At 38.7% G+C, this 24035-nt stretch overlaps 1 protein-coding gene across 1 annotated transcript in view; it reads right to left on the bottom strand.

Moving 5' to 3' along the window:
• CNGB3 (cyclic nucleotide gated channel subunit beta 3) overlaps positions 1-24035 on the bottom strand; it is a 174501-nt gene that overhangs the window by 53635 nt on the left and 96831 nt on the right. Inside the window, exons 8-11 of the mRNA XM_043880041.1 lie at positions 21633-21719; positions 17834-17898; positions 16977-17099; positions 843-984 (exon numbers count right to left, since the gene is read on the bottom strand). Of these exons, the coding sequence (XP_043735976.1) occupies positions 843-984; positions 16977-17099; positions 17834-17898; positions 21633-21719 (417 nt within the window). The remainder of the gene's footprint in view (positions 1-842; positions 985-16976; positions 17100-17833; positions 17899-21632; positions 21720-24035) is intronic.

Raw genomic sequence — 24035 nt, 5'->3', positions numbered from 1 at the left:
TCCATGAGATTTCCCAGGCAAGAATACTGGAGTGGGTTGTCATTTCTTTAAGTGTTATAAAAAATAATTTTCATTGCTAAATTTTGTTAAAGCATGGGTTATATTCATAACACTGTTAGTGTAGTGAGTGGGAATCAATCACTTATCTGGTGGTAATAAGCATTTTGTGATTTTGTCTAACTATTTACCCAGTGTACAAATCTCAAGACGGCTTTTTGCTTCAGTGTGTAAAGTGCCTTACAAAGAAGTATAATTAAAGATGCTATGCTGTTGAGCTTTTTATTTCTTGTGATCTGAGAAATCAGAAAGGTGTTGGGCTCTAACCCTTGCAAATGCCAATTACCTTGCAATAAAGATATTTGGGTATTTGATTTACTTTCTTATAAGACTGTGATTCCTTGAGAATAAGGAGAAGTAGATGCCATGATAAACATTTATGAACCAATGATTTTTTAATTAATTTAGATGACATTTGGTAACCTCTGGTTTAAATGACCTCTGAAGTTGACTTTAACCGAGGGATATTATGACAATATTTGAAGTTTAAGTAAAAAAGAAAAAGAGCTTCTAAAGGTTTTCAGAAAAACTTAGAAATGTGACTCTCTGAGAGTCTAACAGATGCTCATTGTGTACAAGTTCTCTGATAGATTTAATAGTTTAAAAATGGAAAGGCAATGTTGATCCATTCACAGCCCCCTTCAATTCATTAAAAGAGATGACAGTTAGTAAAATTAAAAAAGCACCAGATAGATTTTGAGTTTTCCTATGTAAAGTCTATAAAAAATTGTTAGGCTTTCAAAAATGACAGCATCATGTATCTAGGGATGCACATCTCAATTTACCTGACCGATTAAGCTGGAGAACACAAAAACTCCAGAAAAGAAGTTCAGCAGTTGAAAAACAATTTCAAATGAAGTTTGTGGTTCTGGAAGGCCCCCAATGGTAATCAAAGTTCGAACTGCCCAATAATAACATCTCAGATACCTGTGAAAAGAGAAGATATACATTTTGCTTTGTACTATAGCAGTAAAATGCCATTATGCTTGGGAATATATTGCTATAGTACTAGATTTTAACACATTCCCTCGTAATTAAGATTTTCTATCTTTAAGCAACATTAGCAACTCCTGTGTGTACTAATGTAAACTTCTTTTTAAGATAAACTTCTTGATAAATGTTGTGAAATGACTAAACAAAGCCAAAGAAGGTGTTTATTAGTCACTCCACTTATTTTCCTGGCAAAATACATCACCCTAGAGTTTAGTGGTGTGAGGCGGCAACTATTTTACTAGGCTTGTGACGCTGTGGGTCAGGCGTTTGTGAGACGGCTCATCTGTACTCCATGAGGAGTGAACACCCAGGAGACTTGGATGCCAGAGACAGCTGAGGACTTGATTGAGGCCCGAGTTCTGAGGCCTTGGCTCTGCCTGTTGACTGAGTTCTTCTGTTGTGTATGTCTGCTGGGAATGCCCAGGTTGTCTCCTCTCACAATCTGAGCGGGGATGGTTGCACCCGCTGGGGCTGGCTGTGTGTTTTCACTCAGCCTCTTAGTATGACTAGCTTGGGCTTCCTCACAGCATGGAAGTCTTAGCGTAGATGGACTTCTTGCCTGGCTGGCTTACCCCCAAGTGGTAGAAGCTCAGGCAGTAGCTGTAAGGCTTCTTGTAACTCAGAAGCCCTATAATGTCTAAATCTCTTGCCACATACATTTGCCAAGCAAGTCTCTTAAGACCAGCCAGATTCAAGGGGAGGGATATTTGAATTTACCTTTCACTGAGAGGAGTAGCGAAGAATGTGAGGCTACATTTGAACTACCTCATAGTGATCAGTGAGGCATATCATAGACATCAAGGGGGTTTATGGAGATAGGAAAGCCCTTTATAGTTTAGAACCAGCTGTTTTTTACTGATGGAAGATAGAGCAGGTAGGTATATACCTCCTCTCTCTTTTCTACCCATATCTTACTATGTGAATGAATATATAAACCATGACAGAGACAGAGAACTGAGTTCTATCTTAAAAGGGAAATTATTCTTGAGTATAATAGCTAATTTATCTAGAAATTTAGTATTGAAGAAAATCAAGTATGCTCAGAAATATACTTTATAAAGATTCTGTACTAAACTCTAGCAATTGCAAATGGAGAGACAGATCATTATAGCCCAGATGGGAAGAAAATCTGGGACCAGGGCAACAAAAAAGAATGTAATAAAGATGAGGACAGAACATGTGAGATTCACTTGGCTATATGTGGCTAAGGGTTTCATGGAGTCCCGAGTGAGGTGGGAATAGAAATTAGTATTACAACCCGTTGTATATATAATTTTGGTCCATAATTAGATACTGTTTGCTGTTGTTTAGTCATTAAGTTGTGTCTGATTCTCTGCAACCCCGTGGACTGTAGCCAGCCAGACGCCTCTGTCTATGGGATTTCCCCGGCAGGAGTATTAGAGTAGGTTGCCATTTCCTTCTCCAGGGGATCTTCCTGACCCAGGGATTGAACCCATGTCTCCTGCTGGCAGGTGGATTTTTTACTACTGAGCCCCCTGGGAAGCCCACATACTTAGGTGCCTATTTGGTATATTCCATATAGCTCTGATAACATGGTCTGGATCAGATATTTCCACTGAATCCTTGAAGAAAAATGCCCTCTATATAGAGGCCATTTTCAGATATTGTTGCAGAGAGGCATTCAGATTTAGTGGGTTCCAGCCAGCTATCTTAGTTTCCAGAGTAAACACAGAAAAGCAGCACTTTTATAGAATCCTGCCCTAGTCATTCTTTTATTTCTTCTCTGGGTGTGCCATATAAACATTTGCACTTTAAGTAAACGTGCATTTGTCTTTGAACAAGGATGGCCTTTTGTGTGTGTGTGTGTGAGAATAGGTTATAATTTTCAGATCTTCAAATAGTAAGAAGTTGAGGTTTACAAAGAAAGAATCAAATTACAGTTAAAGTCAGTATTCAGATAAAAACAGATCTAGAGAGAAATCACTTGTTTTGAAATTCAATACCTTTTGAAGGACATGAGTCCTTTTGTTTGTTTTATCTGGTAGATACAGGAACGGACAAATAATTAAGTCTTTGGTAGGATCTGAAACCACTGTGCCAAGAGAATAAAAGTATCACTAGTCTGCATCATCTTTTCTAACAAGCTTCCTTGGACTTATAGACACTGTAGTGACCTTGACGTCAAAGAGAACCACCATTAAGAAGTATGGAATTAATTTTATGAATTGCATTTTAATTTTCAACTCCAGTTTATAATTTCCCATTACCTGACTTAGAGTGATCACAAGTCCTGGACCTGTGGGTCTCTGAATTAAGGAAATTTATTGACCCCAGTACAACCCATGAGTGGGACACGGACCATATTCTCTCCCTACATGGCCAGCTCCAACTGTTGGGATTACTATGCCCTACAAAGTCCCTCTAGTATTGAGAGGAACAAAAACAGGAATTGCTTTCTCTTATTTTCTTATTTACAAATGTTAGACAATAACAAGTGTAAAACTTAGGCATTGATTTTCCAAATCTGAAGGGTCAGCCTTGAACAATTTTTTTCACGATGAAAAAGTCTGCTGTGTTAATTGGAAGTTTTCTGCCCTGATGCTTTGTGGTTTACCTTGGAATTCTTTTCTCAGTCATGTCTTATATCCAGGCATGCACAACCAATGGTAAGAATGTAATTTAATTAGATGGCATCATATCGATCTTCCAGGATTAGCTTAATTAGTCAAGTGTGTCCACCTCTAATATTTACACTCTGGGCAGACAGATCTTTTCAAGGAGATTCTGTCTGGCTGATTTAATACATGAGCTATCTTATAGGCTATATATATATAATTATATATATATAGTTAAAGCACTAAGGCAGAATTTGACATAAAACCATAAAAAATAATTTTGTATGAAAATAGAACTTCTTCCTCTGTGAAACAAATGCGACTTGAAACTTCCCCCCAATATTTTGAGGAGCTGCCCTGCATCTGACATAAGGAGCAGTGGCTGTGGTTTGCTGGAGCCGCCGTGAAGAGAGACCCCACGTCCAAGGTAAGAGAAACCCAAGTAAGACGGTAGGCACTGAGAGAGGGGATCAGAGGTCAGACAGACTGAAACCACAATCACAGACAACTAGCCAATCTGATCACACGGACCACAGCCTTGTCTAACTCAATGAAACCAAGCCATGCCCTGTGGGGTCACCCAAGATGGTGGAGAGGTCTGACAGAATGTGGCCCACTGCAGAAGGGAATGGCAAACCACTTCAGTACTCTTGCCTTGAGAACCGCATGAACAGTATGAAAAGGCAAAAAGATAGGACACTGAAGATGAGCTCCCCAGGTCGGTAGGTGCCCAATATGCTACTGGAGATCAGTGGACAAATAACTCCAGAAAGAATGAAGGGATGGAGCCAAAGCAAAAACAGCACCCAGTTGTGAATGGGACTGGTGATGGAAGCAAGGTTTGATGCTGTAAAGAGCAATATTGCATAGGAACCTGGAATGTTAGGTCCATGAATCAGGGCAAATTGGAAGTGGTCAAACAGGAGATGACAAGAGTGAACACTGACATTCTAGGAATCAGTGAACTAAGATGGACTGGAATGGGTGAATTTAACTCAGATGACCATTATATCTACTACTGTGGGCAGGAATCCCTTAGAAGAAATGGAGTAGCCATCATAGTCAACAAAAGAGTTCGAAATGCAGTACTTGGATGCAATCTCAAAAATGACAGAATGATCTCAGTTCGTTTCCAAGGCAAACCATTCAATATCACGGTAATCCAAGTCTATGCCCTGACCAGTAATGCTGAAGAAGCTGAAGTTGAATGGTTCTATGAAGACCTACAAGACCTTTTAGAACTAACACCCAAAAAAGATGTCCTTTTCATTATATGGGACTGGAATGCAAAAGTAGGAAGGCAAGAAACACCTGGAGTAATAGGCAAATTTGGCCTTGGAGTACAGAATGAAGTAGGGCAAAGGCTAACAGAGTTTTGCCAAGAGAACGCACTGGTCATAGCAAACACCCTCTTCCAACAACACAAGAGAAGACTCCACACATGGACATCACCAGATGGTCAACACCAAAATCAGACTGATTATATTCTTTGCAGCCAAAGATGGAGAAGCTCTATACAGTCAGCAAAAACATGACTGGGAGCTGACTGTGGCTCAGATCATGAACTCCTTATTGGCAAATACAGACTGAAATTGAAGAAAGTGGAGAAAACCACTAGACCATTCAGGTATGACCTAAATCAACTCCCTTACGATTATACAGTGGAAGTGAAAAATAGGTTTAAGGGACCAGATCTGATAGACAGAGTGCCTGATGAACTATGGATGGAGGTTTGTGACATTGTACAGGAGACAGGAATCAAGACCATCTCCAAGAAAAAGAAATGCAAAAAAGCAAAATGGCTGTCTGAGGAGGCCTTACAAAGAGCTGTGAAAAGAAGGGAAGTGAAAAGCAAAGGAGAAAAGGAAAGATATACCCAGTTGAATGCAGAGTTCCCAAAGAATAGCAAGGAGAGCTAAGAAAGCCTTCCTCAGCGATCAATGCAAAGAAATAGAAGAAAACAATAGAATGGGAAAGACTAGAGATCTCTTCAAGAAAATCAGAGATACTAAGAGAACATTTCATGCAAAGATGGGCTCAATAAAGGACAGAAATGGTAGGGACCTAACAGAAGAAGAAGATATTAAGAAGAGGTGGCAAGAATACAGAGAATAACTGTACAAAAAAGATCTTCCTGACCCAGATAATCATGATGGTGTGATCACTCATCTAGAGCCAGACATCCTGGGATGTGAAGTCAAGTGGGCCTTAGGAAGCGTCACTATGAACAAAGCTAGTGGAGGTGATGGAATTCCAGTTGAGCTATTTCAAATCCTGAAAGATGATGTTGTGAAAGTGCTGCATTCAATATGCCAACAAATTTGGAAAACTCAGCAGTGGCCACAGGACTGGAAAAGGTCCGTTTTCTTTCCAATTCTAAAGAAAGGCAATGCCAAAGAATACTCAAACTACTGCACAATTGCACTTATCTCATACGCTAGTAAAGTAATGCTTAAAATTCTCCAAGCCAGGCTTCAGCAATATGTGAACCGTGAATTTCCAGATGTTCAAGCTGGTTTTAGAAAAGGCAGAGGAACCAGAGATCAAATTGCCAGCATCTGCTGGATCATTGAAAAAGCAAGAGAGTTCCAGAAAAACATCTACTTCTGCTTTATTGACTATGCCAAAGCCTTTGACTGTGTGGATCACAATAAACTGTGGAAAATTCTGAAAGAGATGGGAATACCAGACCACCTGACTGACCTGCCTCTTGAGAAACCTATATGCAGGTCAGGAAGCAACAGTTAGAACTGGACATGGAACAACAGACTGGTTCCAAACAGGAAAAGGAGTACCTCAAGGCTGTATATTGTCACCCTGCTTATTTAACTTATATGCAGAGTACATCATGAGAAACGCTGGGCTGGAAGAAGCACAAGCTGGAATCAAGATTGCCGGGAGAAATATCAATAACCTCAGATATGCAGATGACACCACCCTCATGGCAGAAAGTGAAGAAGAACTAAAGAGCCTTTTGATGAAAGTGGAAGAGGAGAGTGAAAGAGTTGGCTTAAAGCTCAACATTCAGAAAACTAAGATCATGGCATCTGGTCCCATCACTTCATGGCAAATAGATAGGGAAACAGTGGAAACAGCGGCTAACTTTATATTTTTGAGCTCCAAAATCACTGCAGATGGTGACTGAAGCCATGAAATTAAAAGATGCTGACTCCTTGGAAGAAAAGTTATGACCAACCTAGACAGAATATTAAAAAGCAAAGACATTACTTTGCCAACAAAGGTCCGTCTAATCAAGGCTATGGTTCTTCTGGTGGTCATGTATGGATGTGAGAGTTGGCCTATAAAGAAAGCTGGGTGCCAAGGAATTCTTGCTTTTGAATTGTGGTGTTGGAGAGGACTCTTGAGAGTCCCTTGGACTGCAAGGAGATCCAACCAGTCCATCCTAAAGGAGATCAGTCCTGAATATTCATTGGAAGGACTGATGTTGAAGCTGAAACTCCAATACTTTGGCCATCTGATGCGAAGAGCTGACTCATTTGAAAAGACCCTGATGCTAGGAAAGATTGAGGGCAGGAGGAGAAGGGCAAGACAGAGGATGAGATGGTTGCATGGCATCACCGACTCAATGGACATGAGTTTGAGTAAACTCCGGGAGTTGGTGATGGACAGGGAGGCCTGGTCTGCTGAGGTTCATGGTGTCGCAAAGAGTTGGACACGACTGAGTGACTGAACTGAACTGAACTGAAATGATTTCAAACAAGCAGAAGAAACTGAAAGAATTTCACATTGAACACCCATGTATTCACAACATAGATTCTATTAATATTATGAACATTTTACTTTACCTTCTTTGTCACATGTTTCTCCACTTTCCATCCATCAACCCATCTTATTTTTGGATGCATTTCAAAGTAATTTGCAGTACTTCAGTACTTCAGTATATAAAAGATAGTATTTCAGAATATATATGTATGTATGTATTACTACAGTTCTATACTGGTGTAGTTATTAAAAAAAATTTGAACATACATTGAAAGCACAAATCTTAAGTATACCATTTGACACTATTTGATGAATTCTGAGAAATCCATACACCTGTGTAACTCAGAAACCCATCAAGACAGAGAACATTTCCATCACTCCAGAGAGTTCTCTCATTCCTTTTCCCCAGTCAATTCCTGCCCCCAGGGGCAGCTATTGTTTCCAATGAGCTTTGCCTGCTTTAGAATTTCACACAAATGAAATCACACATGTATACACGGTTGTGTAAGACGTCTTTCACTGAGAATAATGTTTTTGAGATTTAACTGGGTTTTTGTGTGTTTATTTATTTTTATTGCTGAGCAATATCCCTTGCAACACTACGGCACAGTATGTTTATCCATCTTCCTGTGGATGAACACCTAGACTGTTTCAAGTTTTTGGTTCTCATGAATAGACATTCTATGAATATACTTACATAAGTTCTTTCATAGACATATATTTTCAGTTCTCTTGGGCAAATATTTAGGGTCGGAATTTTTGTTTTTAAGGTAGGTGCTATATTTAGTTATAAAACAAACTGTCAGATTCTATCCCTCCAACAGTGTATGAGATTTCCAGTTGCTTTATATGTTTAACCCAAGAATATGAAGTTTTAAAAAATTTCAGCCAATGTGGTGGATGTGTAGTGGGACATGCAACTTTTAAAAGTACCCAATTCAATACTTTATGAGTGGACCTTTTAACTACCTCAACCTATCTTAGTTCCAGTTCCAGGTTTCTGTAAATTTATCACTGAAGACTCTGAATCTGGAGCAGAACGTTAGGAGTCTAGTCTCATTAGAAGATAAACGCCTCAAAAACAGGTATGACAAATAGGAGCTTAATAATATTTGTTAAATGCTGTGAAAGAATAAGTGAAAGGTCATGCAAACCCGAGACTGAAGAACATGGGAAGGTTGTATCTGTGACTACATCCGTGTAATACCCGTGCAGACTCCTCCTTGTCACGCCACCAGCTGCCTTTCATCTCCCTTCTGGTCTGCCGATCTGGTGTTCTGGAGTGGTTTGATGAATCTTAAGGGAGTCTAAATGTCTAGTGTAAAGACCGTTCTTTCTTTTCCTGCTAGTGTCTGAACTGAAGTATCTAGGGGACCCTGACTTAATAACTTCATTTACTCTTGTCTCATCTTCCTCGTGTACACAGTGAAGGGAGTAAGTTATCCTAAATTTCCCGAAGCACTAAAGTATGGACATTCCAACTCCTTCTTCACCCCATCTAGAGTTATGATTCCCATGACAAACTTGCTTGCTCTTCTACTCATTCATTTGATGATTTATGTGTCGGGGATTGAGGCTAGGGATTTGTTAAGAGGTTTGTGCACATTGGGAAATTTGTATCAGAAAATAAATAAATTGAAGTTTATATGGATAAAGGGAGACTGGTCACATTTCTGGATACCAAATAACTGGAGGAAAGAATGGAAAACCACTCTACTGTTCTTGCCTGGAGAACCCTATGGACAGTATGAAAAGGCAGAAAGACATGACACCAGAAGATGAGCCCCCAGATTGGAAGGTGTCCAATGTGCTATGGAGGAAGAGTGGAGGGAAATCACTAATAGCTCCAGAAAAAATGAAACAGCTGAGCCAAGGTTGAAATGATGTTCAGTTGTGGATGTGTCTTGTGGTGAAAGTAAAGTCTGATGCTGTAAAGAGCATTGCATAAGAACCTGAAATGTTAGGTCCATGAAGCAGGTCAAGGACATGGTCAAACAAGAGATGACAAGAGTGAACACTGACATCTTAAGAATCAGTGAACTAAAGTGGACAGGAGTGGGCAAATTTAATTCAGATGACCATGGTATCTACTACTGTGGGCAAGAATACCTTAGAAGAAATGGAGTAGTCCTCATAGTCAACAAGAATCCAAAAATGCAGTACTTGGGCACAACCTCAAAAATGACAGAAAGATGTTGGCTCATTTCCAAGGCAAACAATTAAACATCACTGTAGTCCAAGTCTCTGCCCCTACCACAAATGCCAAAGAAGCTGAAGTTGACTGATTTTATGTAGACCAATGAGACCTAACACCAAAGAACGATGTCCTTTTCATCACAGAGGATTGAAATGCAAAAGTAGGAAGTCAAGAAATACCTGAAGTAACAGGCAAGTTTGGCCTTGGGGTACAAAATGAAGCAGGGCAAAGGCTAACAGTTTTACCAAGAGAACACATTGATTATAGCAAACACCCTCCTCCAACAACACATGAGATGACTCTACACACAGATATCACCAGGTGGTCAATACAAAAATCAGATTGATTATATTCTTTGCAGCCAAAGATGGAGAAGCTCTATACAGTCAGCAAAAACAAGGCTGGGAGTAGACTGTGGCTCAGATCATGAATGCCTTATTGCAAAATTCAGGCTTAAATTGAAGAAAGTAGGGGAAGCCACTAGGCCATTTAGGTATGGCCTAAATCAAATTTCTTATGATTATACAGTGGAGATGATAAATAAATTTAAGGGATTAGATCTGGTAGACAGCATGTCTGAAGAACTATGGACAGAGGTTCGTAACACAGTACAGGAGGCAGTGATCAAAACTAACCCCAAGGAAAAGAAATGCAAGAAGGCAGAGTAGTTGTCTGAGGAAAAAGAAAGGAAAGTGAAGTTGCTCAGTCATGTCCAACTCTCTGTGACCCCGTGGACTGCAGCCTCCTAGGCTCCTCCGTCCATGGGATTCTCCAGGCAAGAATACTGGAGTGAGTTGCCATTTCCTTCTCCAGGGGATCTTCCCGACTCAGGGATTGAACCCGGGTCTCCCGCATTGCTGGTGGACACTTTACCCTCTAAGCCACCAGGGAAGCCCTCAGAAGTTGTCTGAAGAGGCTTTACAAATAGATGAGAAAAGAAGCAAAAGGCAAGGGAGAAAGGCAAGATATACCCAACTGAATGCAGAGTTCCAGAAAATAGCAAAGAGAGATAAGAAAGCCTTCTCAAATTAACAGTGCAAAGACATAGAGGAAAACAGTAGAATGGGAAGGACTAGAGATTTCTTCAAGAAGACTGGAGATATCTAGGGAACATTCCATGCAAGAATGGGCATGATAAAGGGCAGAAACAGCAAGGCCCTAACAGAAGCAGAAGAGATTAATAAGAGGTGGCAAGAATATACAGAACTATACAAAAAAGGTCTTAATGTCCTGGATAACCATGATGGTGTGGTCACTCACCTAGAGCCAGATATCCTGGAGTGTAGAGTCAAGTGGGCCTTAGGAAGTATTACTATGAACAAAGCTAGTGAAGGTGATGGAATTCCAGCTGAACTATTTAAAATTCTAAAAGATGATGTTGTTAAAGTGCTGCACTCAAATATGCAAGCAAATTTGGAAAACTCAGCAGTGGTCATTGGACTATAAAAGGTCAGTTTTCATTCTAATCCCAAAGAAGGGAAGTGCCAAAGAATGCTCAAACTACCGTATAATTGTGTTCATTCCACACGCTAGCAAGATAATGCTCAAAATCCTTCAAACTAGGCTTCAGCAGTACATAAACTGAGAACTTCCAGGTGTACAAGCTGAGTTTAGAAAAGGGAGAGGAACTAGAGATCAAATTGCCAACATTCATTTGATCATAGAGAAAGCAAGGGAATTCCAGAAAAACATCTCCTTCTGCTTTGTTGATGATATTAAAGGCTTTGACTGTGTGGATCACAGAAAATTGTGGAAAATTCTTAAAGAGATGGGAGTATCAGATCACCTTACAGGTTTGCTGAGGAATCTGCATGCAGATAAAAACAGTTAGAAGTGGACATGGAACAACAGAGTGGCTCAAAATTGAGAAAGGAGTAAGTCAAGGCTGCATTTTGTGCCCCCTGCTTGTTTACCCTGTATGCAGAGTACATCATGTGAAATACTACATTGGAGGAATCACAAGCTGGAATCAAGATTGCCGGGAGAAATATCAACAACCTCAGATATGCAGATGACACTACTCTAATGGGAGAAAATGAAGAGGAGCTAAAGAATCTCTTGATGAGGATGAAAGAGGAGAGGGAAAAAACTGGCTTAGAGATCCTGGTGTCTGGTCCCATCACCTCATGGTAAATGAAAAGGAAAAAAGTGGAAATGGTGACAAATTTTATTTTCTTGGGCTCCAAAATCACTGTGGATGGTGACTGCAGCATGAAATTAAAATACTTGCTCCTTGGAAGGATAGCTATGACAAATCTTGACAGCACCTTGAAAAGCAGAGATATCATTTTGCTGACAAAGGTCCTTATAATTAAAGCTATGGTTTTTCCAGTACTTATGTACAGATGTGAGGGCTGGACCACAAAGAAGGCTGAGCACTGAAGAACTGAAGCTTTCAAACTGCAGTGTTGGAGAAGATTCTTTAGAATCCCTTAGACAGCAAGGAGATCAAACCAGGCAACCCTAAAAAAAATCAATCCTGAATATTTATTGGAAGGACTGATGCTAAAGCTCCAATACTTTGGCCACCTGATGTGAAGTGCCAACTCATTGGAAAAGACCCCTATGCTGGGAAAGACTGAAGGCAGGAGAAGAAGGGGCAGACAGAGGATGAGAGGGGCTTGGATAACATCACTCTAAGCAAACTCCAGGAGACAGTGAAGGACACGGGAAGCCTGGCGTGCTGCAGTCTATGTGGTCATAGAGTTGGGCATGACTTAGGAACAGCAACAATTTATGTTTTGATTTTGAGCTAAGTAAGCCCTTTTCTGCTTTGTCATATTTCACAGTCGGATGAAGGATGCCATGTACTTAGTATAAATGAAAATAACCTCTTGTCTTCTACTGGCACGAACAGACATTGTTACTTTGATAAAGATTAATAGAATGGTAATAAATGCCTCTTATTTTAAATGTTCACAGAGCTTCACTCATACCCTACAGTTGCTGCGTAATTCTACCTAGGACAAGGTTCACAAGTCCGGTGATCTCATAAGCAACCTCCAAATTACATGTCATCAGGAGCCATCACAAGGATTAACTAAAAGAAGACTTTACACTTCTGAGGTCAAAGAGTAATATGAAGTAAGAGAAGAGGCAGGTGCTACTTTAAAACTGTGGGAAATGTAAGAGTATTGACAACTGCCATTTACAAATTATTTATTATCATTTTATTTGCTTGTGCCAAGTCTCAGTCGGGGGATGTGGGATCTAGTTCCCCTACTGTGGATCAAATCCAGGCCCCCTGCATTGGAATGCAGAGTCTTAGCCCCTGGGTAAACTTGGGAGATGGCGAGGGACAGGGAGGCCTGGCATGCTGCAGACCACGGGGGTTGTAACGAGTCGGACGCGACTAGGCGACTAAGCAATAACAAGAACGAATTATTTATACACACACACACACACACATATAAATAAAACAGCACACACACATCTGCTACTTTTAAAGGCATTTTCTTTGTAAGGATGTGTCCCTGACACTTGCTAAGAGGATTATTGGACTTCCCTTGTGGCTCAGCTGGTAAAGAATCTGCCTGCAGTGCAGGAGACCTGGGTTTGATCCCGGGGTTGGGAAGATCCCCTGGAGAAGGGAAAGGCTACCCACTCCAGGATTCTGGTCTGGAGAATTCTGTGGACTGTATAGTTCACAGGTTACAAAGAATCAGACACGACTGAGCGACTTTCACTTTCACTTTCAAGAGGATTGTTAGAGCTTGGTTTTGGGTGAGAACCCTCCTGTCTACAGGAGCAGAGAATGGGGGCTGTTTGATAGCAGTGCTGAAAAATGTGTCGAAACTTGCTCTTTGGGTTAGAAAATGTCACTATTTTGTAATCTATCATGAATGATTAAGAAGAATGAGTGGCTTGTTTTCCAAAGAGAAAATGCAGATGACCTATAGACACGTGAAAAGATGCTCAGTATTGCTAACCATCAAGGAAACGTAAATCAAAATCACAATGAGATATCACCTCATACCTCTTAGAATATCTATCATCAAAAAGAACAAAAAAAACAAAACATTGGCAAGGATGTGGAGAAAAGGGAACCCTTGTACACTATTGGTAGTAGTGTAAATTGGTATAGCTGCTGTGGAAAAATAATATGGAGGTTTCTCAAAAAAACTGAAGATAAAACTATCATATGACCCAGCAATTCCATTCCTGGGCATATATCCAAAAAATCCACGAATCTGAAATGCACCCCAATGTTCATAGCAGTGTTGTTTACAATTGTCAAGATATGGAAGCAACCTAAGTGTCCATTAACAGATGACTGGTTAAAGAAGATGGACACATCTTCTCCATACAGACACAATGGAATACCACCCAGTTATGACAGAGAACGAAATCCTGCCATTTGCAGCAACATGGATGGACTTGGAGGGTATTATACTAACTGAAATAGGTCAAAGACAAATATTGTATGATATCACTTATATGAGGAATCGAAAAAAATACAACAAATTAGTGAATATAACAAAAAAGCAGCAGACTCACAGATATAGAGAGCAAACTAGGGGTTACCAGTGGTGTGAAGGAGGGAAGGAGGGGAAATATGGGGACAGGGAATTGAGAGGTACAAATTACTATGTATAAAATAAGCTATAAGAATATATCATACAATGTGGGGCATATATCAATATTTTACAATAAATATAAATGGAGCACAACCTTTAAAAATTATGACTCACTGTATTGTACATCTATAACTTACATAATATTGTACGCAACTATAACAATAAAAATTTTTGTAAAAGGATGAATAGCTTCTAACTCTTGGGTACAAGGTTCCATTTACATCTGCTGAGTCAAGCTTATTAGTGAGGTTCTCAAATCTTTTATCTTTACTGTCTTTGGTGCTTGATCGGTTAATAGTTGTGTGTTGATGTCTCAGAGTTTGATGGTATATTTGTCAGTTTCTCTTCCTTCTAGTAATTTTTGCTCTGCAAGTTTCTTTGACTCATCGTAACTATTTTGCATTAGGTGCATTACACATTTAGAACTGGGAAATACTGATGGTGAATCGAAACTATTACCATTATATGGTGGCTTAATTTTTCCCTGCAATAGTTTTTGTTTTGAAGTCTATTTTGACTGATATAATTTGGTAATCTCTTTCAGCTGGTGAATTTAGTCCATACTAACTTATTCTGCTTACTGATATATTTTAAATTGTTTTAGCATCTCACCATTTTTTTTTTCTTCTACTGATTAAGAAGTTATCCTCTCTATTTCTGTTCTTTAGTGATAATCTTACCACTCAACTACGGCTTCGGTACACACAATTTTTTTTTAGACTTTGGAGATTCCTTTTACTTTCTAAACAATTTAGCAATCATTGGGAATTGTTGTAATATAGTTTATATAGAAATGTGTCTCATAACACGTAATTACAATAACTAATACAACAAACATTTCAAGTAGGTTGTCTTCTTGTATTTTAGTGAGAGGGCACTTTGAATATCTGGTCTACAGTACAGCTGGAATTAGATGTCTAAAATATTAGCACACTTTAGCTTTAGCTTCTTGTGGGTTGAAGCCGAGGTTTCTTTCTTCTTATTATAATAATACAAATTTAATCACCCCTTCCTTTTTTCTTTCCTCTCTCTCTCTTTCATACACTCAGTATATGTTAGGTATTTAAAGAAGGTGAGAAGGAAGAGAGAAAGAGTGAAGAAACTTCATTCTTGTCTTCTCTAAGACCTAACATATACTGAATGTGTGTTATATACTTAATATTCTAAGCACTGGGAGCAAGACATATTCTCTAGAAATGCTGCAGAAAGGCATCTGGGTATGAAGAGAGAAATAGCTCTCTTTTTTCTAGATGGCAGAAATTTTTCTAATTTGAGTAAAACAGTAATCAGACTCACGCATCTGATGACATTGAATTATATACTTCTATACAATATTTAATATAGTTGGTATCTTACTCAGTTTTTTATACAGCTATAGTAAGCTGAATACATATATATTTTCTAAAGGAAATTACTTATAGATTTGGTTATAAACTTTCTTCTGTTGCTGTGTGTGTGTGTGTATATGTAGTTTCCCAATCAGTGGGCCCTAGGACTTTAAATTTCTAAAATTAGTTCTGGCTAAAAGTTCAAAAAATGTTGTTGCAATCCCTCATTCAGATCCTGCTCACTCTAGCTGGTGTGTAATTCCGTGAGGTATCCTTCCTCCCTCCTATAATTGCTTTCCTTCCCAAGGCTGCTGTGAGCTGCCCTTCAAAGTCATGCTGGGACCCGCTATTTTCCAATAAGGACATTGCCTTACAATATGCTCAAACTCATTTCACTGGAGCAGAAAGTCAGTGGCGTCTGCTTTATGCCAGGCCTTTATATCTACCAAAAATTTCACTATTAAATAACTGAGCTGCCATTATTGAGTCGTGATTCTACTGCACTAAAATTTTCAGATAATCTCTTTTAATCTTGGAGTACTTGCATGTCTAATTATCAAGTTTAGTTTATGATCCTTGTTTAAACTTTATCCTACATTTAGTTTATGATCTGTAAGCGTTTAATTGAGTTAGTGGTTATAGCTGACTCATAACCCATAAAACCCTTCGGTGGTAAACTAATTAGTCATTGCACATGCCCTCTAAATAATTAACATGGTTCATTACTAACATCAGCACTGGAGTTATTAAAAGTTACCTTACCACTCGGTTATCTACAGCGGAGGCTTTCCAACTTCTCTGATCTTGATCCAGAGTAATAAATGAATTTTACAGGTCAACTCAGGACACACACACACACACACACATGTGTGTGCACACACGCACACACATGCATGCACACACATGTGTGTACACACGTGCACACATGTGCACACACGTGCATGCACACTTGTGCTCGCACGCGCACACACACGTGCACACACACACACACACACCCCTACTAGGAATGACAGACTGATATTTTCTATTCTGTCATCCTCTATACTACCCTCTTGCACTCAAAAACATACTGACTTACTAAAGAGTTTTTACTGTCCATTAATGGATTGTGATTTACAGTTTCAAAAACACTGGCTTATGAAAACTTCCACTGGAACAGAAAGTTAAGAAGAGTCAGTAAGAGTTTCCTTCAAAATGAAAACTTGCCCTGCACGCAGACGCAGAGGACAGACCTGCGAACACAGGAGGGAAGGAGAGGTCGGGGCGCATTGAGAGAGCGTCTGAAATAGAGACGGTACCGTGTGTGCAGTAGGTGTTAGTAGCTCCTGGGAGGAGGCTGCGTAACAAGGGCGCTCAGCCTGGTGCTCTGCGATGACCTGGGGCTGGGATGAGGCTGGATGGGGGGAGGTTCAAGGGGGAGCGGTTAGACGTATACTTATGGCTATTCAACCAGCAGAACCAACCCAATGTTGTAAAGCAATCATCCTCCGATCAAAAGTAAAAAAAAAAAAAAATTAAAACTCACTTGTTCCCCTCACCATCGTACACCCATCTGGTACTTCCAATTCCTTCATAGGTTGAAGCCCAGTAATACAAACAAGCATTAATGTGCAGCGTAAACAGCAAGTATCCAGTTGTTCGAATTACTCTGTCAACGAGAAGAAGTGCAAAGTGAGGCACGTGTTGTTTCTGGAATACAGCCTATTTTAACATTTTCTGTTTCTTAAAGTCTCTGCTGAATCTCCTTGCTTTAAATTTGTGAACTGTTAGCTCTCGTTAGTACAGTATAAAATGACGGTGCCATCACAGGTTTTCTGACTTCAGTGTCTTGACTGGGGCTGACAGAGTGGGGAAAAAAAGCTCTTCTCTTCTCACAGATGGCATGAGTCAGTTCCCTGAAAGACATGTCTCCAGGGTCACCTCTCCAGTCTGAGTGCATAACATACACCATGCGGATTTCACTGCATATCTCCAAAAAGCTCGTGGGACTTCATGCTACAATTGACTGACTAGAGGTCTCTGGGCAAGTTAAGTTCAGAATAGCAAATGAATGAAAATTCAGATTGGAATGAATTGTCATGAGAGAGATGCAAAGTCAACTTGTAAAAGAACACATTTCTCTGTCCTTGTTCCGATGGAAGCAGGTAAAATGTCCTCTTTTTGGTCAGGTATTCTTCTAAATCTAATATAATTTTCATACTTTCATCTCACTCTGACATGTTCAGATCTGTTTTAGAACGCAACCCAATATTCTACATAGCCCCAAATCTGAGATTATTCATTACTCTCTTGCAGGGAGGCCATATTCTTCCCCAATTCTGTCTCAAATGTCAAAGCATTGCACTCTCTTCCAGCCCCAAAGTACATTAAGTGATACTTTACCTGTAGATGTATGCCTTGTTCATTATAGACTCTAGGTGATGGTTAAACTCAAAAAATGAAGTGTACTGTGTAGGAAACAAATAAAGAATCCAGAAGTGTGTTAGTCTTAAATACATCTCATATTTAAACAAAACAATATAAAATAGACTTTATTTGCTACTGAAAATAAGTATATAAAATAGACTTTATTTGCTACTGAAAATAAGTATATAAAATAGACTTTATTTGCTACTGAAAATACTTATATTCATGTCTTAAACAAAAACTAATGTCTGTTTAATGGTATTTTCCTCTGGGCAGTGGATTTTAGCCAAGTGCCAAACTTAAAGAGCTTCTTGCTTTTTTTTCATTTCTATTCTCTAGTTATGTCTTATTTGTAATGCTTTTAGAAAATCAAGCTTAACAACATTTCTTTCTTTTTTTCCTTTTAAAGCATATAGTGGAATTTTATTTTACAATAATTAAAAATCACACCTCCCCTCAAAACATAAGTAAAATAGGAGAAGAATAACAAAATACATTGAAGTCACAAACAGGTGTTAAGTCCTGTTGCTCAACACTGGCGTTACATATAAGCAAGTTGCTTTAAATGTGTATTTATTTCACCAAAATTTAAAGTCCAGTAAATATTAGGATTGGTTATCTATTCTTGACATTGTTCAAAGGTACAGTGAGTTTAGATGCATCTCAGCAGTTGCTATTTGCCTCAAGGTTTTCTTCTGCTTACACCCACTTCTATCTCAGCAGATACTCCCTACATGCAGCCCCTACTTTCTCTTTTTAATTTATAGGCTGGAAAATGCAAGAGCATGAAATCCAGAGTTGAACACCGGTCTCCTCTCTTCCATTTATTAGCTGTGTGACCTTGGAAAAGTCACTTAATATTTCTGTATTTTAGTTTCCTCATCTGTAAAATGAGGACACCAGAGAACATGACTCTAATAGAGGTTGCATGTTTACATGAGTTCATGCATTTAATCATATAATATGCTTAGACTCACAGGACCTTACAGATTGGAAGGGCTATGAGAGATTATTAAGTTCAGAGAGTATTTGGCTCAAAATTTCATCCAATGCAGGTATGACTATAATAGAACATTTGGGAATTAGAAAGTAGGTGTAATAGCAATGACCACTAAACTAGGAATATGCACAAATGATTTGTTTTTCTAGAATTCCTGAGTAGGAAACATCCATTCAGCACTCAGATTAAGATAATTTCCATTTGTGGTAACTTGTTTATTGTGCTCTTGATAAAAGCTTGCACAAAGACACATTTTAAAATTTTGCTTAAGTGTTCACTGTAGAGAAAATTTATATTCTTAATTTGTTTTTTCACATATACTTTGAAGGTAGACAAATGATATTTTCTCTAGAGAACTGCACATTAAAACGACACACTTATGTGGAAATGACTGGACTGTGGGACTATGAAAAGAAGACTCATGTTGACTTTCAGGACTTCCAACATTTAAAAAATCTACTAAAGGTAGTGAGCATTTGGACGCTATACAAAGGTGGGAGTGTGACGAGCTAGCATTTTATAAGATTTTATTATCACACCAAGCTCCCCAATTCACAGGAACCCAAGACTCTCTGCAAGTTGGTCATCTGAGTAGTAGGCTCCTGAAATGCCCATTCGACACTAGAAATTTTTTTTCCCATTTATTTTTATCAGTTGGAGCTAATTACTTTACAATATTGTAGTGGTTTTTGCCATACATTGACATGAATCAGCCATGGATTTACATGTATTCCCCATCCCGATCCCCCCTCCCGCCTCCCTCCCCACCCCATCCCTCTGGGTCTTCCCAGTGCACCAGCCCTGAGCACTTGTCTCATGCATCCAACCTGGGCTGGTGATCTGTTTCACCCTTGATAGTATACTTGTTTCAATGTTGTTCTCTCAGAACATCCCACCCTCGCCTTCTCCCACAGAGTCCAAAAGTCTGTTCTGTACATCTGTGTCTCTTTTTCTGTTTTGCATATAGGGTTATCGTTACCATTATTTTAAATTCCATATATATGCGTTAGTATACTGTATTGGTCTTTATCTTTCTGGCTTACTTCACTCTGTTCAACACTAGAAATTTGATGGCGGATGGCCAGCCCACCAAGCTGTGAGGAACCGTTAAATTCTACTCAATGTAGACCCACACCCCATGGTCAAAACAGAAGTTCCCAGAGCAGTCTTGAGTGTGTGAGAATATGGAGTTACGTCCCTTTTGATGTGGAAAAATCATTGACATGGAAAGAGAGCCTTTCAGCCTGAAGTTCACTTACTCGTCTGATGATAGTAAAGAATTTGGAGTCCAAAAATATGTGATAGACTCCAGGTACTGCCACTCAGCAGCTGCGTGTCTGGACAGATTTTTTTACCCTGCTTATTCTCATTTTCATCTCCAGAAAGAGCTTGTTTGAAGGAATAAATGAGACAATGAATGAAAGTTTGACAAAGCATGAAGCACCGAGTATGGATTCGGCAAACAGCAGTTGCTGCTCTGTCAGGAGCCACTTGAGTCTCCAGGTTATGCCATCTTATCTTCCCAAAGTGTCAGAGATGACCGCCCAGAACTGATAAAATCTGTGGTGTTCCTTTTAAGAAGGCTGTCTTTGGGAATGCAAGCTACTATTGCTATTATTAAAGATTTCTACAGAATTCCACATGCTGACTCTCCTCAGACTCAGACCTGATAAAGCTATGAGTTATAATATTTATATCTTAGAATCTTTATCCATAGGTAATTCTTTCATATAGTTCAAAACCAGTAGGAAATGTATACCTTCCAAGTCTCTTCTCCTATTCCTGCCCCTGTGCCTGCCTGCTAAGTCACTTCACTATTGTTCGAATCTTTGCAACCACATGGACTGTAGCCCGCCAGACTCCTCTGTCCATGGGATTCTCCAGGCAAGAAGAGTGGAATGGGTTTGTGTGCCCTTTTCCAAGGGGATCTTCCTGACCCAGGGATCGAATCTGCGTCTCTTAAGTCTCCTGCATTGGCAGGTAGGTTCTTTACCGCTAGGAAAGGAAGCCCCATTCTTGCCCCTATGCATCCTGATTTCCCCTCCAGCCTCAGTTAACCATTTTTATTAGCTTTTTTTATTTTGGTAGTCATCTACTGTTTACATAATACAGAAACATAGAATATATTCTCTTTCTGTTGCAAGACTTAACATTGTTCTAGAAACTGTTTTGTAACTAACTTTTTCCCCTTAACTTTGCTGTTTTATCTTAGAGGTCATTCTCTACCAGTTCACGGAAAACTCCCTCTATTTTTGCATTACAAAGTGTTCTACTGTATGGATGTACTGTGATTTAACTATTTCCCTCTCGATGGCCATTTGAGCTCTAAGTATATAAATACTTTTGTTATGCAAAAGTGTTTGCATTTTTCTATAATTATAGAATATTAGATGAGTAAGATAACTTAGTGGGCATCTCATCTGACACCATCATTTTAAACCTAGTGTTCCAAGCATTCAGTGACTCTGTAATAAAAAAGTGACAAGTGGAAAAGAATAGATTGATAAAATATTCATTCATAATTATAGCTGTATTTGGAAACACAAAAGCATTCCTATTTTAAAAATACTTGTTATGAGATAGACTCAGAACAACCAAGAGCAACTTCTATCAGTAGAAATAACGATTTTTTTCCTTCATTCAGTTTTTAAAATTCATAGCATTGATGAGGGCAGAAAAATGGAGGACAGTGTTTTGGAAACAGTTGGGATATTTTAAATTACTTGAAGATTTCCATTATTATAAGAAGAAGACAATTAAATATAGTTATCTTACCTTTAGCATCCTATTTGTCCTAAATATTGGATTAAACCCAAAGAAGAGGTAGAAAACATCAAATGGCATTATTGATGCCATATCCAGCTGTTGGAAGAATATAGTCATAATTATGATGTAATTACATAAGTTTATGGACATAAATTGACATATCAATGTATGTAAAAGTTAACTAGTCACTGTGAATTATTTGTTGTTTAATACAAAATTGCTTTCAGTTAGATATGCATGTTGTCACTGAAAGGTAAATCAACAGCATGAAAATAAGAGCACTATTTCATATCTTATGTCCAATGAATTTCATTTCCAACTTCATGCATCTGATCTTGCTAAGCTCAGGCATTGCATTTTCTGGAATTTTGTTGAGCTGTATCATGTATTTCAGAGATGGCATGGTTGCTACTGTTAGAATATATTTTAATAGTATTTTGAATTTGGGGTTTTTGGACTGAAGCTCAAGCTCATTCTTGATTTTATTTGAAACAATTGGACATTCATTGCAGTGATAGATTTTTATGTTTTAACCAGTTCTCCGGTGTTCAGGCTGGTTATATTGTTGGCGGTTCATCCACATGTTTAAGTTCTTTCTACCACTCTCTCCTTTGGATCATATTCTTAACAACAAACAGCAGTGAGCTTATCTGTCAGAGACTGTCCAGGCTAACAGAGATGAGAGGAAAGAAATTGGTCCAATTTACAATTAATTATCAGTTCTGACGGGAGAAGGTATTGAAAGTACAATTATAGCTAAAAACATATTTTAAACATGTGATGTATTTAAATTATTCTGGCTTTATATTACTTTGGTAATTGTGAAATGACAGCATCACACTTGCATACTTTCCTGATTTCAATGATAACAATAAAAAATCTTAAGTAAGATAATGGTTCATTTTCATTCATCTTTGCTATCTTGAAAAATAGGGTACATTAAAGAAACATTTCATTTATTTAAGATAATTAAGAACAGTTAAGAATTTTCTGTAAGGCTATACATATGAAATGAAAAGTTGAAGCAATTAATTGTGTACTAGAATTTCAGAGCCTAGTGCTATTGAAAAGAAATGGAACTCTCAGTTTGAATCAACTGGATTGGTTACCATAAACAAATGATTTACTAGAAGTATTGGCTTAAAAATGCATAATATCATCAAACCCTATTGATTTTATACTATGATACTGGACCTCATGACAAGTTGAGAGGTGTACAGAGAGTTACTATAATAATGTCTTATAAATGAGGAAGCAGGACCATGGAATTGCTGATTTGTCTAGGGCTATTTCAACACCCAGTTGCTGGAAGGCCCATTTGACTTTTCCATGCAGACAGTTAATAAGTTGTGTTTGATATTAATATATTTGCATGGGTTTATGTAGATAGAGATGATTTATTCTCACTGAATTGTAGAAAACTGAGTTAAGTAATGACCAACACTGTAATCTGTACAAGGAACTTTGCAAAGAACATTGGAGTTAAGATATTGTTTCTGTCCACAAGAAATTAACAGTCTAATGGTAGGATAAACAAGCACAAAAATAGGTATAATACAATGCCATAAGACATGTATTATATGTCCACCTGCAATGCAGGAGATCCTGGTTCGATTCCTGGGTCAGGAAGATCTGCTGGAGAAGGGATAGGCTACCCACTCCAGTATTCTTGGGCTTTCCTGGTGGCTCAGCTGGTAAAGAGTCCGCCTGCAATGTGGGAGACCTGGGTTCTATCCCTGGGTTGGGAAGATCCCCTGGAGAAAGGAAAGGCTACCCACTCCAGTATTCTGGCCTGGAGAATTCCATTGACTCTATAGTCTGTGGGGTTGCAAAGAGTCGGACACGACTGAGCGACTTTCACTTCACACATGACGTGTGGGATGTGCTAAGGAAATTCAAAAGAAATGACCTCAATTAAATGTGAAAGTTTACATTTAGAAACCCAGATTAAATATATGAGTTAATTTGCATTTATTCAAATTCAAGAAAGTGATTAAGAGTTTGAAATAAGCTTTGTAGCACTTACAAAGAATATTAGTTCTCTTTGTAAAGTTCATCAAAGTAGTTTAGATCTTTTATGACTATGTCTAAGCATGTGGGAAATTTTTACAAAGAAAATTAGTTGGAGATGAAAACAGATTGAAAGAAATTGCAATCACCATAGACTGCCAATAGGGACAATCTGGCACCTAAACCTAGATCTGTATATTTTACAAAATTTGAGGCCACTATAGTGCCCTTGAAATGGGAAGTTGGAGTTCAGTCATACAGATTGGGTAACCTTGGATTACCCTCAACTCTCTGCCTATTTCTCAGAGTTAGGATAAACAATAAAAGATAATAAAGTACCTTGTAAATAATTACTTGAAGAGGCAGAGGAATCAGAGGTCATATTGCCAGCATTTGTTGGAT

This window comes from Cervus elaphus, chromosome 21, assembly GCF_910594005.1.
Source record: "Cervus elaphus chromosome 21, mCerEla1.1, whole genome shotgun sequence".
Taxonomy (NCBI): Eukaryota; Metazoa; Chordata; class Mammalia; order Artiodactyla; family Cervidae; genus Cervus; species Cervus elaphus.
Note: the sequence above shows the minus strand (reverse complement) of the source record. Positions and strands in the feature narration are given on the sequence as shown.